The sequence below is a fragment of the Monopterus albus genome, unplaced genomic scaffold (assembly GCF_001952655.1).
Source record: "Monopterus albus unplaced genomic scaffold, M_albus_1.0 scaffold31.1, whole genome shotgun sequence".
Taxonomy (NCBI): domain Eukaryota; kingdom Metazoa; phylum Chordata; class Actinopteri; order Synbranchiformes; family Synbranchidae; genus Monopterus; species Monopterus albus.
Window position 1 is genome coordinate 5,632,338 of NW_018127911.1, and position 16,527 is coordinate 5,648,864.

Consider the following 16,527-nt stretch of genomic DNA (forward strand, 5'->3'; position numbering starts at 1 on the left):
TCTCCCAACAGCCACCGGATGCTCAGCATCTTATAACACAGCCAGGCTTTTAGTTCAGATTGTTAGTAATAATGTGGAGTTTAATATTAATTTATGCAGCATACATCAGCACATCGTAGTGAAGACTGAAATCCTCAAATTTTAAGATGATGACTTTTGAATAGTTTTTTTTATCATTTACTGCAAAAGCTGCAAAATTGACATCAAACTGTATGGTTTGCATTTATATCACTTACAAAGAATGTAGCTAAAAGGTTTATCTTTTACAGTCTTTAACATTTTTAGATACTAGTCTTTGGGTAACAAAATGAAGCCTCAGAAGAAAATAAAAGAACTACATTTTTTATTTATATTTGGTCAGCTAAAGCACCTGACCACTTTCTTCCTCCTCTCACAATGTGCACGTCTTTTCAGATTTATAATGGCAGAGCTGATTCAAACAGAGAAAGCCTACGTCAGAGACCTACAGGAGTGTTTGGATGTAAGCATTCTAGCAAGCACACACAAAGACAATTATTCACACAGGTGTTTCGTCAGATTTACTCATTTTCATTATCCCTGCTGTGATTTTTGTTTTTATCTTTTGTCCTAAAACTGTATCAACATTTTCCTTTGAATTTGGTTATGTTGCACTTTTGTCTGTTCTTATCTTTTCATTAGATACTTCTATGGGGAGCTCATTTAATAAATCCATTATAATGGTGGCACAGAGATTTGTGTGTATTTAATGAGTTCTGCTCTGGTGTGTGTGCAGACATACCTGTGGGAGATGACCAGTGGCGTGGAGGAGATTCCTCCTGGTATTGTAAACAAGGAACACATCATATTTGGAAACATGCAGGACCTCTACGAATTTCACCACAAGTTAGTAGAGCAGTGATCTGACATTCTGTATTCTTTGCCATACATTTTAGTTTAAGAATATATAGTTCAAGTGGAAATCATTTTTCAGAAGAAGGCAATAAGCTTCTCATTGTCCATCCTTTAAATCGTTCTGTCTCTGTACAGTATTTTCCTGAAGGAGCTGGAGAAGTATGAGCAGCTTCCAGAGGATGTTGGCCATTGTTTTGTGACCTGGGTAAGACAATATATTGTACAAGTTCTGACTTCCTGACCTGTGATTATACCTTTATTCCTCAGCCTTTGCAAATGTATGCCAACATTTTCCTTTTTTCATCAGCACTGCTTCTCTGTATAACTATGCCTATATTAACTTTAAATACCAAAACATAGCCGGTATGCTATTACACATCTTACCTAAAGATGCATAAGATCTTGTGAGTAAAGTACTGATGTTGTTCTCCTGTTCAGGCCGATAAGTTCCAGATGTATGTGAACTATTGTAAGAACAAGCCAGACTCCACTCAGCTCATCCTGGAGCATGCTGGACCCTACTTTGATGTAAGTAATCACTAATGCTGCGTGATGTGTAATAAGATTTTAGTTTTACATTAATGATATCTCACATTTTGCCTAAATACAGCTCCAGGGAAAAAAAGATTTTCACCTGATGTACCATCATCACTGTATAAAGTGGCAGTAGATTTTTTTTTTCTGTGAGATTTTATACAATATAATATATTTTAGTGTGCCTGTAAAGTCTATGATTTTGATTAGCAAAGGCCTTAGTTTATTTAATATCTGTGTCTTTCATTCGGTTTTACAGGAAATCCAGCAAAGGCATCGTCTTGCCAACTCCATTTCTTCTTACCTGATCAAACCAGTCCAGAGAATCACAAAGTACCAGCTGCTTCTCAAGGTACAGTAGGTGTTTACATTTCTGGTCTAGCATGAGTACATTTTTCCAGGAAAAGAAAACAGATACACATTCACTCATCACAAAGAAAACACATTAAACTAGTGTGCAAATCCCTATTACTGTTACTAAGAACATGTCATAGACCCTTTTATTTAAATATCATAGTGTGTATATGTGGGTGTATGCTTCTGTTGTAGGAGTTGTTGACATGCTGTGAGGAAGGAAAAGGAGAGATCAAGGATGGTCTTGAAGTGATGCTCAGTGTCCCCAAGAAAGCCAACGATGCCATGCACCTCTCAATGCTGGAAGGTAGATGTAAACACACACTGAAACATACGCGCACCTCTGCTATTCATTCTCTCTTACTTGTCTTTTGATGCACAATGTGCACCTGCTCGCTGAATGTGTCCTTGTCTAATGTTGCTATTGACTGAACTTCCACTTTGTATTTGTGAATGGAATCAGGTCAGGTCACTGTTAGTAGTCATTCAGTGCAAGTCACACAACTGTGAGTCAGCCATAACTTCATTTGCCACCCACAAACATGTCTGTACATAGAGTACGCAAATTCAGACATGGCTAAAATGCTCTGTTCCTCCTCGTTTCACTTCATTACTCCAGGTTTTGATGGGAACATTGACTCCCAGGGAGAGTTGATACTCCAGGAGTCCTTCCAGGTGTGGGATCCCAAGACACTTATACGTAAGGGTCGTGACCGACACCTCTTCCTCTTTGAAATGTCCCTGGTCTTCAGCAAAGAAGTCAAAGACTCCAACGGGCGCAGCAAATACCTTTACAAGAGCAAGCTGTTTGTAAGTAGTAACTTCATTTTGAGAGTTTAGGTTGATTTTGTAGCAGTTAAGACAGATGAGAATTTAATTAGGTGTACAATGACACTTACTGGGGCTGGTCCAGTTGAGTTCTGTACTTTTAAATGTCAGTCACAATCATAGCATTGTGAGGCCATATTATAGCCTGACTAAAGTTGTAGCACATTGCATATGCTGTTGGGCTCTTTTTTGGGTTGTATCTGGTTTTCCTGGGTTAAACTATTCTGATGATCTTAAGACACAGTTTGCTTCCTTGGTTCTTGGGAGTTGAGTCAGCTGGAAGACCTTTGTGACACATTATTTTTAATATGAGTTACAAACTGTTATTGCATCTTATTTTGCATATGTATCAAATTTACTGAAACATTTTTCACCTCCTCAGACATCAGAGCTTGGAGTGACAGAACACGTGGAGGGAGATCCTTGTAAGTTTGCCCTGTGGGTGGGCAGGACGCCATCCTCAGACAACAAGATTGTCCTCAAGGTATCAAGGTTTTCATGTTACTGCTCAAGATTAAAGGGTAACATTTGGTCAGTGTGCTAATATTTTGCATTAACAACTTTGTCTTCTTCTTGCAAAAAGCAGTTGTACATGATCATGTGAGAACTCAGAACCAAAACATGTTTGCTTCTCAATATGCTTCAGTGCTGCTTTCGGCACTGTATTTCCCTTGTGCTGGTCAAATTGCTCACACATAAAGAGGAAGAGTCGCTCCATGTCTGTAGTCCACCCCCACTAAATCCTCCATAGTTCCTTCTGTTCAGTCAAGAAAGTTGACTCTGTGGAGGGGGGTGGAGTGCTACTTTCTGCTACTTATTCACTCATCACTCAGAAACATTAGCATTGCGATCGATGGGTCACAATCCAAACTCACAACTTAGTAGTTCTCACGCAGTGAGTCAGAAGTAATGTTTTATTCAGGGTGTGTGTTTAGATAGGTGTTTGTTTTTTGTTTTTTTTGACTGAGAGAATGACAGAAGCTTGTGGTTCCCAATCTGCAATGTGTTACAGTGTGTGAATGTGTGCTGTACAGTACAACTGTCTTATTGCATAACTTCTGATGATCATCCTATGTCTTATGTAACATGGTGCCACAGCAGCCTTGGTGCTGCTTGTTGCTAAGTGAAGGAGGGGAAAGAGAAGACACAGAGAGGGGGAGTCGTATGCTAAATGCAGTGTCTACGCATTGTCTCAGTGACGTAAACAAACACAGTCTGACAATAAATGTCCAGTCTGCCTGTGAAACCCTAAGTGAGGATCAGGAGACACCGTTGTCTCCATTTTGCATTGTGTTTAAATATGAACATGTGACTCCAGTACAAAATTGCAGAGATCAAAGCATTCATTTGAGTAGTGTTGTTAAGTGAAACCTGATGCTGCGTTGTGGGTCAGCAAGTCATTCATTCATGTCGAGTGACTAGCTTAAGTGCTTTTATTTTTCTTTGCTGTTAACATCTCCTTTTGTTGATTTAATATTCTTTGTCTGTATGTGAAAAGGGAGAAAAAAGACCAGACTGAACAACTGTACAACCCTGAAATGTTTAATGTTAACATTTGTCTGACCCAGTCATGTCTTTTGTCCCAGGCTGCAAGCATCGAGAACAAGCAGGACTGGATCAAACACATTCGAGAGGTCATCCAGGAGCGAATTGTTCATTTGCGTGGAGCTCTGAAAGAACCCATCCACATCCCTAAAGCCACCACAACTAAACATAAAGGCAGACGGTAAGCTAACGGTGCATTACTCTCAATTTTACTTTTTGTTAAGGAGTTTTGAATATTGATTATATTTTCTATATGCGGCAAAAAAAGAAACTGTAAAAAACTAACTAATATTCCCGGTAATATGTCTATTAAAAATGTAATGATCATTGATACTATAATAATAATAATAATAATAAGAGGATGACTATAATGACTGTGTGTGCCTGCAGGGATGGAGAGGAGCTGGACAGCCAGGGAGATGCCAGCAGCCAACCGGATACTATCTCCATCGCCTCACGGACTTCCCAGAACACACTGGACAGTGATAAGGTAGGAACACACACACGCGTGCAATCTCCCCACCTATTCTGCCTCAACTAGGCAGCATCATAGTGGTATTGCTTTAATTGTTCATGCCCCACACATCTCGTCAGTTCATCCAGTCTGAACAGCTCTCCTTTGTCCATGTCACGCTGTCACACAGTGACATGATTGTCAGAAGCTGGAGCCTGGGTAAAGCACTGCTATGCAAGTTGTTCCCTATGAAAGACTTTGACAGTCCATCAAACGAAGGTTTGAAGCATCATGTGCTTGTGTGACCGTGTGTGTGTTTGTTTATGTGTGTAAGAGAGAGAAAATCTTATTCACTGGGCTCAGGGACAGTCAGCCGTGGTTATATCTGGTAATAGCACCACAGAAGGCCTGTCCTCCTACGCTCAGTATGAGCAACGGTAAAGCTCAAACTCATGCACCAGCACACACAGATAAAAATGTTGCCATAGTTTTATGTCACACTAATTATAAACTGTAGCTGGACTCTTACATGAGGTCTTAATTTTCACACTTCACTTGGACTTCCCCCAGCTGAAGCTCGTACTCTTATACTGTAATTAGGAAATTAAGGGAATTAGCTGTGTTTGTCTGCTTGCATCAGAACTATCACAGACACTAATTAATTTGCTACTGCACCCTTTGTTTAAGACATACTCACGTGTATAAAACATCTAAGCACACATTAACGCATGCAATTATAAATTTTGTCCATCACTCTCACTTTCTGAATGCCTCTCTATCTCTCTCTCTGTGAGGACTCTCTGTGAGGCTGCTCATTCAAGAGGCAGTGACAGTGGTGTGTTTGTGTTAGTGCGGGTGTGTGCTCCCATGTTCTTGTGTGTGTCTATGCTTTAGTGACTGACTTGTGTGTCAGCAGCTTCAGCCTCCCACACTCTTTTCACAGAGGATGCTCGTCTGTATGCCAGACAGGAGAGCACAGTTTTAAGTCCTCACAGCTATCAATCTTGCACTTTGCCTCAAACGTGGAAAGATTTAGGCAATAGCTGTGGTTTTTTCCTTAAATCTTTTTTGGTGAATTTTGTTGTTGTTGTTGATTGATGCAAAATAGTGAGCTACCTGTAAATCGTGGAAACAGTTGTCTAGAGACAAGGATAGACTAACTACTCCGTACAGGGGAAGAGACGCCCAACAGGGAATCATTTCAGCTTCAATAGTCTGATTGTAAGCAGCCACAGAGGAATGCAGCTGACTGTGGCAGCAGCGACTTTCCTTGGGATTTTCTAATGGATCAGGATTTTAATTACCTGGAACTGTTTGCCCTGGGGGAGCACTCTATAAAAAAAAAATTGCTATTTTCCAGACAATTTGGTTTTTCTAGTGAGCATCTTCTTGTAGTGAGTTTGGAGTGAGCATCTTCTGAGTTCGGACAACTTCAGTGAATTGCCACAGAGATCAGACTGGGCTGTAGAGTTTTCAAGCTCTGTTACCTCATAATGAGGGAGTGGAGAACGATGGAGAAGCTTGAGATCAGGAGCTCTCGTCCCGTTTCTCAGCTCCTCAGCTCTTTGGCTTTACCACACTACCAAAGGGTATGTTGTCAATACTATGCTTTGTTGTATTTGAAAAAAATAAATAAATAAAAGCACCATTCTGACATTTAGGCATAATTCACCTTTGAAACTATCAGTGCAATCGATTTTTGTCTATTAATGACACAAAGAACATGTAAGACCACACACATTTAAATACTATAAATAAGGAAGTTATGTCAGCAATGTTAATTTCTGAAAGCATGAAATGTACAGTATTAATATTACTGTTTGGTATTTGGTTATTATTAACTATATGGCTAATGGTATAATGTTAAATTGTTTATACACCGTAGGCCTTGTTCATCTGATTTTTGACTGTGTTTAATGTAAATGTCAAGATGTTTTATAGAATCTGATTTTCCTGGCTCAGAGTTGTGTGTTACCTGTGAATCTGCTTTACTTATATTAAAATCATAACATTTCAACTTGCAAAGAGCTGATGATCAGTGAAGAATTAAGGGCTAAAACATGACATTGATCTTAAAAGCTCTGTCCCTATATACAATTTCTGGTTTTCACTTGCAGTTATTGTTTTCAGTCAAGCCAGTTCATTTAACTCTGCTCCAGATTATGAGAAATGTGATCTCTCTGTATTTCATTTTTGTGCGATAACAGAATCTATGCAGCCTCTGGTGTACTGTCACTGTATAACTTCCTGTGATCACAGAACAGAAGCATTAATAGCAGCATTTGAAAAATACCTTTGAAAAAGCAGTGAGCATATTGCTTTTCTTTTCATAGCCACTCAGATGATCAGAGACATATCGTCAGAGTGACGTTTTATTCAGCTGTGTTAGAATGACTCACCAGTCACCGGTGCATGTACACTTTTACTTTATGGTGCTGCTTCAGAGTCAGAACCTACAGTATGATATTAGCAAAGGATGTTTTCTGAGAATATTTGCTTTTTGTTCAGAAGCCCATTAATTTCATTTAGTAAAGTCATAATTATTTTTTACCTAATGGTCGTGCTTGTTGGTGTCAACTTATGAAGTACTTATAGTTCTGTATCTTTACCTTTTTATTTTTTTGAAATAAGATTATTTAAATGTAGGAGAAATAACAGGGAATTTAATTTGTGTCTATAGTGGAGTTCAGGGAGAGACACTCAGTTGTCCATGATCCTGATGAAGAATAGCTTTTTTTTTTTGTCCTTCAGTTCTTTATATGACTGTACACTATCTGCACATATACTATTGGGTGTAGGTTATTCTCTTTGTTTATCAGTCTTTTCCAAGAGGATTCTCATTCCTTTATCTACAACGCTGGGGCCAAACCCAGCTGACATTGAGAGGCAGGGTACACTCTGGACAGGTCGCCAGTCTATCACTGGGCTGACATGTAGAGAAACACTGCTATATCGCCAGTCAACCTAAGCTCCATGTCTTTGGGAGGAAGCTGTAGTACCCAGAAAGAACCCACACAGGCACATTGAGAACATGCAAACTCCACACAGAAAGACCCCGGGTCGGCCCGGGCTCAAACCAAGACCCTTCTTGCTGTGAAGTGACAGCGCTAACCACTGCACAACTGTGCCACCTAATTCACCATACTATGTATGCTAAATATTGTTAGTGCAGCAAGAGATCAGAATCATCCTGACTAAACAGGCTGCTGGCTACTGTTGCAGATTATCTTGGACTGAGGGCCAGAGCATATTTGGACTGGAGTCCAACTATTTATGCTTAGTACACTTAGTCTGTAAATCCATATGCACACCAGTAATGTTTTTGGGACATTTGTGATTTTGTGATGTCTTTTCTACAAAATACACCCAGGCTGTATTTATTTATAGTATATTTGCTTTTTTATGATATGGCGCATATCATTTATCCTCACAGCATGGCCTGTGGAGGTCTAAATTTATGCTTGGTGCAAACAGTAGAGAGAAAATGAACAAATATCAACATTTGTTTACAGCTCAACATCACCAGATTTTTCTCTTTTCTCCTCCTTCCCTCCCAGCTCTCCGGTGGCTGTGAGTTAACTGTGGTGATCCATGACTTTGTGGCCAGTAATGGCAGCAGCAGTGGGGAGCTGACGGTGCGCAGAGGCCAGACTGTGGAGGTTCTGGAGCGACTCCACGACAAGCCGGACTGGTGCCTGGTGCGGACCACAGACCGCTCTCCAGCCCAGGAGGGCATCGTACCCTGCTCTATACTCTGTATTGCTCACTCCAGGTCCTCCATGGAGATGGAAGGACTCTTCAACCACAAAGGTAGGAATCTTCTTATCTCACCGAACAGCTGTTTGTCACATCCATGCACATATAAACAACTTGACACATCAGGGAAAGCTAATAGGATGTGTACTGTATTTGCAAGCATTGAAGATCTGTAGAATCTTCTCTTCTTAATAGACAGCTGCTTGAAGAAGCACTTACATGTAGTTCTATGGTAAATGTTGCTATGCAACTGTGGAAAGTCCACTTAAAGCAAAGCTCACTTTTAATGATCTTAAAATAATTTCAACCTTTGAATTCCCAGTGCTATTAGCATCTACAGATTGTATTACCATCAGAAACCCTTATTTTGTCTTGAACATGCAGCAGCATGCCTCTCCATTGTAACAGACGTGAAATATGAAACGGCCTTGTGAGGGTGGGTACCGTCATGTGATGGCAGAATCTTAATCTGTTTTGAGCCCAAAGTGTCTTATTAAGAGGAGTCAATAACGTGGCTCCCATGGGGTGTTTTACGTAGTCTGCATGTGAGTTAACATCACACTAGGTAAAGAAAAACTGAAATGTTGTTGAATTACAACTCGACAGGTTATTGTTAGAACTGTGATTTTATTTCTGAATACACAGACACACGTATTATGTATTCACTAGCAGCCTGGCACACAGACTGTATGTTCATTTAATTGGCAGTTTAATACGTACTGGTACTAAAATTAATACTGTCTAATACAACAGTCCTGCAAAATTCTTCATTCATGAAGGTGATAATGTTCAATTTTAGTTCAAACTATTTTAGGGAGTTTGTCGATTCAACTGGCATCTGCTGTTACACTGTTTGACGTCGCACTGAACTTAGGCAGCCAGAGCTGTAGCCTTTTTATTACACATCTAATATCAGCACCTGGACAGTGTAAGGCCTTTGTGTTGATCACTCTAGACATATGGACAGATAAACGGATACTGTGTATTCTATATTTGCAATTACAATTCTCATCTCATTTTCTACACCGCTTAGTCCCGAACGGGGCCGCGGGGGGGCTGGAGCCAATCCCAGCCGGTATCAGGCGAAAGGCGGGGTAAACCCCGAACAGGTCACTGGTCCATCACAGGGCCAACACACAGACCAACAACCACACACATACACACACACACACACACACTCACTCCTACGGAAATGTAGAGTCATCAATCAACCTAAGCCACATGTCTTTGGACTGTGGGAGGAAGCCAGAGTGCAATTACAATTATAAATACTTATTTGTGTATTTTTCTTGAGACCAAAAGCACATTGAAATCATCATCCACCCAGTGCTAAAGTAGAAAACAAAGAATAAACATAGCTAACAAAAGGAAGTGAGAGGAGGCGGCTCTGTACACAGAGCTGACCTCACTGACTGGTTGGCGTCATGAGCTGTTGTCATCATGTCTTGACAGAAGTTTCTGCTTGTGCTTTTCCCTTTTTAACCTGGAAAAGTGGGTGAGAGCTGCTTGTTTCTATGGTAATATAGCATAGAAACTCGTGTATTTTGCTGGCAGATTCTTTGTAGTCGTTTTGAGAAAAGTCATTTTTAAAATGATAGGATGTTTGGCTTGTACACTTTGTAATTTAGCTGAATGATTTACTACAGTAGTACAGTACACGGAGAAGAGGGACAATTCCATGTAATTTTATCCTTTTAACTCCTTCGTCACTTTGCTCATCTCAAAGGTTCTTGTTTTTATCTGTCTTTCCTTGGTTTCTTGGCTGTGCATAACTAGCCCTTAGTGTTTGTATGTGCATTTGTGTGTGTGTGGCCAGAGGGAGTGATGACAGGTTACTCACTGCAGGGATTACTGTGGTGAAAAACAATTGCTGAGGAGGAGGAAGACAAGGATGACAAAAATGTCTTTGCTACTTTGTCAGCCTTTTGTGCTTACCACCAACCATGTAGCCACTTTGTCCACTATTGTGGAAGGGGGATGTTTTAAGGGATCAGAGTGTTGTCTGGGAAACCTTACCTTTTCCTGTTGTGTCTCACACAAAGGAAGAATTCATTTTAGGGGGTCAGGTGGAATAGAAGCAAATGTTTCACATACTATACAATGTGTACCTGGCATTTGGTCATCTGCTCTGATTATGGGATGTTTTAGTGTTAAATAACAGTAGTTGACATCTATAGTGTGCTCAGTGTGTGTGCGTTTTCTTACACTCAGATCCTGTGTTGTTCATATTTATACATAGTCACATGTTGACATTTTCAGTGTGATTACTAGAATTCCTCTGTTTACCAAATCAGTTAAAACATGCAGGTCGACTCTCGGTGCATCTCAGCACTGAATACATTCAAAGATACACAGTTACTGACAGTGTTATTGAGTAAAGGAATTTGTAAGGAGCAGATATATGTGCAGGGTGGTGTGTGTGCATGTTCTTACAGGAAGTGTGTTTGGAGCCCAGGTAGATACACACACACACACAGTTAAACAGGGAGATCTTTGTGCATCTACCCTGCATAGCTGCTCTAGACTGCTCAGTTTGTATAGGCACATTCTAAGATGAAGTGAAGATGTTCAGAATTACATAGTTTTTATACACTATTAGTCACAAAACTTGAAAACTCCCATTGGAAATTCTGCAGAAACTGTTAGAAATTTGTAACAATCCACTGACTATGATGCCTCGAGCATTTTGCTGTTCACTTCTGATGGATTTCATAACCAAGTCTATATTTATCCAAAGCATACTGCACAACTTGTATGCATCCTAATCACTGCAAAATATGTGCCCACCCACGCAAACTGAGTGGGTGCCTCTACAAAGGGTTATACGGTAGATGTGCTGCATGTTTCCAGACATCCCTTTGGAACAGGAGAGGCACAGTGGAGACTTGCCCAATATCCTCACAGCAGCCCACTCATGAGGGAGGGAAGGAGATACAAAGACAGAGAGAGAGAGAGAGAGAGAGAGAGAGAACATCCTACTCTCTAATGCTGCATTTGACTTTTGCTTTTTCCTCACACTGGACTTCTCATATAAAATTTCATCCACGTAGTTGCAGCAGAATAATTTTTACTTTTAACTATCAGTAATTTCATAAACAATTTTAGGTTTTGCAAAAGGACTTGAAGTCAGTTGTCGTACCTGTGGAGATGCTCTGAGGGAATCTTTCAAGTTAAAAATCCAGTGGCTTGATATTTGGCTGAGATGGCCCGTGGAATCGAGTCCTTAGTGTCTCAAAATCCATTTTGCTCCATGGATTCAGCACAGGGAAGGTACTCTGACAACTGCAAGTTCTGGCTGCTGGATCTGGGTAGGTGCCTCAGTCATGAGTAACATGAGTAACAGCTTAATAAATAGCAGAGAAGTCATTTTCTTGCTCTTCTGCTTATGCAAACAAACAATACTGTATGTCTATGTTAAGGTAGGTCTTGCTTGATTTGGAGATTGTAAGATGTGGTTTATAGGCTGCATTTGATTGTTAACTGAAGACTTAATACTGTACAATAAAGAGAAATGGTATAAATGAATCATTAGTTCTAGTTTATCTGTTTGGTATTATTGTTTGTTCATATTATAATAAAGATGTAATGAGGTTATGGTGATAAAATCTGAGTGAGGCTTTTTGATTGTATGACATAGAGTAAAGACAGTTTTTGCTTACAAAGCATGCAGGGAAAAAAGCTGGATACAACAATACAACAGTTTCAAGTGTGACAGTGACACTAGTATTGTGCAGAAAACAACCACCATTCTACAGTTTTTTCTTATTTACAGCTTGTCCTTTTTTGTTGAGATTCCACAGCCATAGTCACCTGAGCTTAATGCAGACAGTATCAAGTGTGGATTATGTTGTGGAAATAATTTGGTGAGTGCACTGTTATGTGATGAGATATTAAATCTACAGTACTAAAACCGAACTGACAAAATTATGTTTTTGTGCCCATATGTATGCCAGATCATGCTGGTGCTGCATAGGTGTTATTGTAGGCCTCGGAGAGAGGAGAAAATAATGGGCTCAAATGGAGTGGAATAGAAATCAGCAGTTTCATAAATGTTGTCCATTTTCAGTTTATCTGCCCCATACTGTTTAATAAAGCATTAAAACACCCAAAGATCAGACTAGCTTAGCCACAATCTGCAGTGGGTGGTCTCTAAACTCTGTATCTTCCATTCCATCACCACACCCTCCCTAACTATGGCTGCTGGGGGCTAAGCCTTCTTCAGCTTTGTCCACAGTTTTAGAATCAGCCAGGCAACCCCCCCCAGGAGTTTTCCCACACACTGCCCTTTTGCCCCTTAAAGCACATGTCCAGCCACACTTACTGATGTTTGTGTGTGTTTGTATCACTTTTTCCTGGGGAAGATAAGACCGCATGAAAGGTGCACCCCCCTGGTGACACCTTTGGAATCTCAGGCATGCTTCTGCACAGTCTTTTGGGATCACTCCAGTTGTACAGCAGCCCCTCCCATCCTTCCTATTCTGAGACACAGGCACACACACACACAGAGTTGTAAATCTAGCATGTTCTTTGCAGTTGTATGAATGAGCAGTGACTGAATTATGGTTGCATGTCAGTAGCTTGCAGAAGAATTAGTAAACATTTGAAGACAGAGCATCTGGTGGTGGGTCTCTAATATCAGTCTGTAGAGTTATACTGAGGAGATGGTATTAATATAGATCTAATTTGCCTTTGCATGTTGTTGTTAAGCACAATGTAGAGATGTAGTAGTTTGAAGTTTAATTGTCTATACAAACATGTGAAGGGATGGGACAATATATTGAAATTCGAGTATTGCAATACAAAAACATCACAAAATGTATTGCATTGCCTAGCAATATATATCATGTGGTCTCCATACACCAGTGACTTCTTATTTTTTGTAAATAAGAACATCAATCAATATATCTGGTTGTTCTTTACATAATCCAACCAGCTCTATAAGGGGTGGGGGGGATAAACTGCGAGTATTCCGTGGCTAGTACATTGTTGTCATTGAAATTTTAACTGTATTGTGAGTGAATTTAACTGTGCACACCATATCATGCATCAAATTGTAGTGATAAATAACATCACATTATCCAATGCATAGTAGTATGTTCAATATATCCAGTATGTATCTGTGTGTATGTATCTGTGTGCTATATGCACAATAACAGTATTTGTATCAAGTGCCAAACAGTGATGCTACTTAAAGCAGCAGAAGTGTATGACCCCAGTGATTATCACAGTCATCTCAGCAGTATACCTCTGAAATGGGTGAACTGATTAGTTAATTAGGACATGAACAAGATACCTTTGATCAAAAATCACTCCACAGAGAATTGCGTCCGGATTGTCATTATAGCATGCTTAACAAGAATATTACTACATCGTTTCAAGGCCTGCTTTAGACTACCCCTAAACCTTTTTATTTGAATTCTCCAAAACATTTTTTATGTTACTATACTGATACTCATTTATGGTTACTGCTACTGTAGAATTATAAAGGAGATACTCATAAACTGCTCTAATAGAGTCTTGATATATTAAGTTCATGCTATTGCAGTTTCAGGTAAATGTCCCGCAATAAAAAATAATAATAATAATAACTGTGTATAGTCTTAGTCTAGCACAAATTTGTATTCATTATGCTTATATTTCATAATGTTGTGTTTTAGTTACAAGCTTTCCAAATGTGAGTGATGGGACACGATATCATTTCTTGTTGTCATCTTTGTTTTCAACCCAGGAATGCTGTTCATGAACAAGCTCAGAATTCTATGATTGTAAACCAGAGCAAATAGTTTGTGTATCCAGGTAGTACAACATGTAAAGCACACTGAATAACTCACTTACAGGATGAGCAGTAAAACATCTTGCTTTGAGAGATGTACTATAGTGGCAAGTCTTTAAGAATCATGCCTTAATAAATGTAGCACTACTGCAATTTAATCTTGACAAAACATTGTGACCTGCTTCTGTGACTCCAATGTAATCATCATAATAAAAACAGCAGGTACGAGAGACAAACAACTCATAACTAGATTCACCCATGCAAACAATCTATGTGTCACACATTTCTGTTTCCCATCAATGAAAGCCTGACCAGCTGAGGTGTCTCCACAATGAAAAACACCCTGCAGGGCAAAGGTCACAGGTCATGCCCTCTATGTGTGTATGTTTGTCTCTAGGGTTATTTTCCACTGAGGAGGAATGCGTCAAGGCTACTGACCCCATGTTCCATCTATCTTACACCCTGTTAACACAACCTCTTGTGTTTTTGTTACTAAGTGCTTTATCTTTACTTGTTTTACCACATATGCATGATTCAGTTACTGAAGGTACATTTTACAAAGTATAGATAAACGTGGATTCCCCTCACAATTGAATGGGGAAATGTGTGTAAGCTTTTGTCTGGTACTGTGTATATACATGGCAACTTATGGAGGCAGTACTTCTCTACAACTGAGACCACTAAGATCAGTAATCTCAGTGTTGTATTTTCTCCGTATTTGAATAACATTCAATAGGGCGAAAGTAATTGTTTCTCAGCAGAAACCCAAATAAACCTGCCCCAAAACCTTCTGATGCAGCTGAGATATAGAGTACATTCAAATAGCATGGCTACATGTTAGATTGTGACTCTAGTGTGTCTGCAGGAACCACGGTCAGCTCTGAAAAGTCCTGACACCTTTGTCTGACTTCACAGTTTCCACCAAAGTGTTGCATTATAGACACAAGTAGGGGGGCTGTAGGTCACCAGTGCCATCTATCAGTTACAAGAAAACTAGAAGAATGGGCCCTAGTTTACATTAGTCATTATTTCAAACTACTGATGATTTAAACACCATAATAACTCAAAGGCCTAGTCAACACTAGTACTTTTAGTATGAATAATGAATAGAAAGTACTGTTGTTATGTGGTAAAGTAACAGAATACTGATCTCTAAAAGGGAAGTGTTGATAGTCCTTAGAGACCAGTAATAATAGCAAAGGTCTGACTCATAAGAATTATAGCTTTATATAGGTTCCATTTTTGTACCCGTGACTAAAACATTCCAGGGCACAATCATAACAAACAGCTGTGACTCTGGTTTTCATTTAGTGCTGTAGGGCGGGTGAATCACACAAAATATTTACTAAACAGTGAGGTTGCATGTGTTTGAAGGCCACGATAATGATGTAAAATCACTTTTAATTGGAAAGAGGCAATCTGTTCAATGGCCTCCTTCAGCTCCTCCTGTAAGGTCATTTCTGATACCGGATCGTCAAAGGCCAGCACTGATTTAGTGATCTTTGTTTCCTGGGCCTTTTTCTGATTCTCTTCTGGACCCGTTTTTACAGCTCCACTGACACATTTACCGGTAAGCAATAGCAATTTTCTCCATCAAATACCCTTCAAGCAAAACAGATGATCCCTCCACACCTTTGGTTATAACCTTTGTAGGCCTCCAGAGCAGTTTGAGTTTCCCACTTCCTGGGAGATGCACCAGTATCCGTATGACTCTATCTGGTAAAAACAAAGCACAGGATGAAAACAGGATAATAAGATGGTTTACTTCTGTGTTCTAGCCTGGCCCGGACATCTTCAAATTATTGTTCACCTGACTGATGGCTAAGTAAATCTTTCATGAAGCAGCTGAATATTGCAAAGTCATTGAATGATCCTGACTAATATCACTGAGGTTATGCTGAAGATATATCCAGATTCCCTGGGTTTTGTCAAAGTGAGGTGGTGAAAGGTGAAAAATTATTGTTGTATTCAGGCTTCAATCGATAGAATTAAACAATCTCATTGTTTTCTACATACAGCTTTGAAGCTGAACAACTCGCAGTGTGATGTGATGCAAACAATACGAAGCAGAGAGATGTAGGCGTGTGCCCTCTAGTCAATTTCAGCCCCGATAGAGGTTCACTTGTTTTTGCTGTCAGGACCCCTCTGGACGTCACCTGCTGCTCAGCACAATGAAAACACCTTCTTCTGAGATTTTGCTGAGCTGATTTTTTTTAAGCTACAGCTGTGAGTAGCTTTGCTCTGAAAGTGAGCATTCTTTTAGAAGTGCATTTTGAGGCTTTGATGAGAATTCTGTATCCCTGGAATGTGACCCATTAGCATTTTTGGACAAGAGCAAAAGATACTCTCCACATCCTTGAATGACTGTGAAAGCTGTTGTCATATTGTCCTCTTTTGGCAGCAGTGTAAT

At 39.8% G+C, this 16,527-nt stretch overlaps 1 protein-coding gene across 1 annotated transcript in view; it reads left to right on the forward strand.

Annotated features, from left to right (window-relative positions):
* Window positions 1–16,527, forward strand: part of triob (trio Rho guanine nucleotide exchange factor b) — a 69,183-nt gene that overhangs the window by 41,019 nt on the left and 11,637 nt on the right. The window contains exons 26-36 of the mRNA XM_020596609.1: window positions 362–481; window positions 755–864; window positions 1,009–1,078; window positions 1,312–1,401; window positions 1,667–1,759; window positions 1,957–2,068; window positions 2,381–2,571; window positions 2,972–3,073; window positions 4,176–4,315; window positions 4,525–4,624; window positions 8,146–8,398. Coding sequence (XP_020452265.1) covers window positions 362–481; window positions 755–864; window positions 1,009–1,078; window positions 1,312–1,401; window positions 1,667–1,759; window positions 1,957–2,068; window positions 2,381–2,571; window positions 2,972–3,073; window positions 4,176–4,315; window positions 4,525–4,624; window positions 8,146–8,398 — 1,381 coding nt within the window. The remainder of the gene's footprint in view (window positions 1–361; window positions 482–754; window positions 865–1,008; window positions 1,079–1,311; window positions 1,402–1,666; window positions 1,760–1,956; window positions 2,069–2,380; window positions 2,572–2,971; window positions 3,074–4,175; window positions 4,316–4,524; window positions 4,625–8,145; window positions 8,399–16,527) is intronic.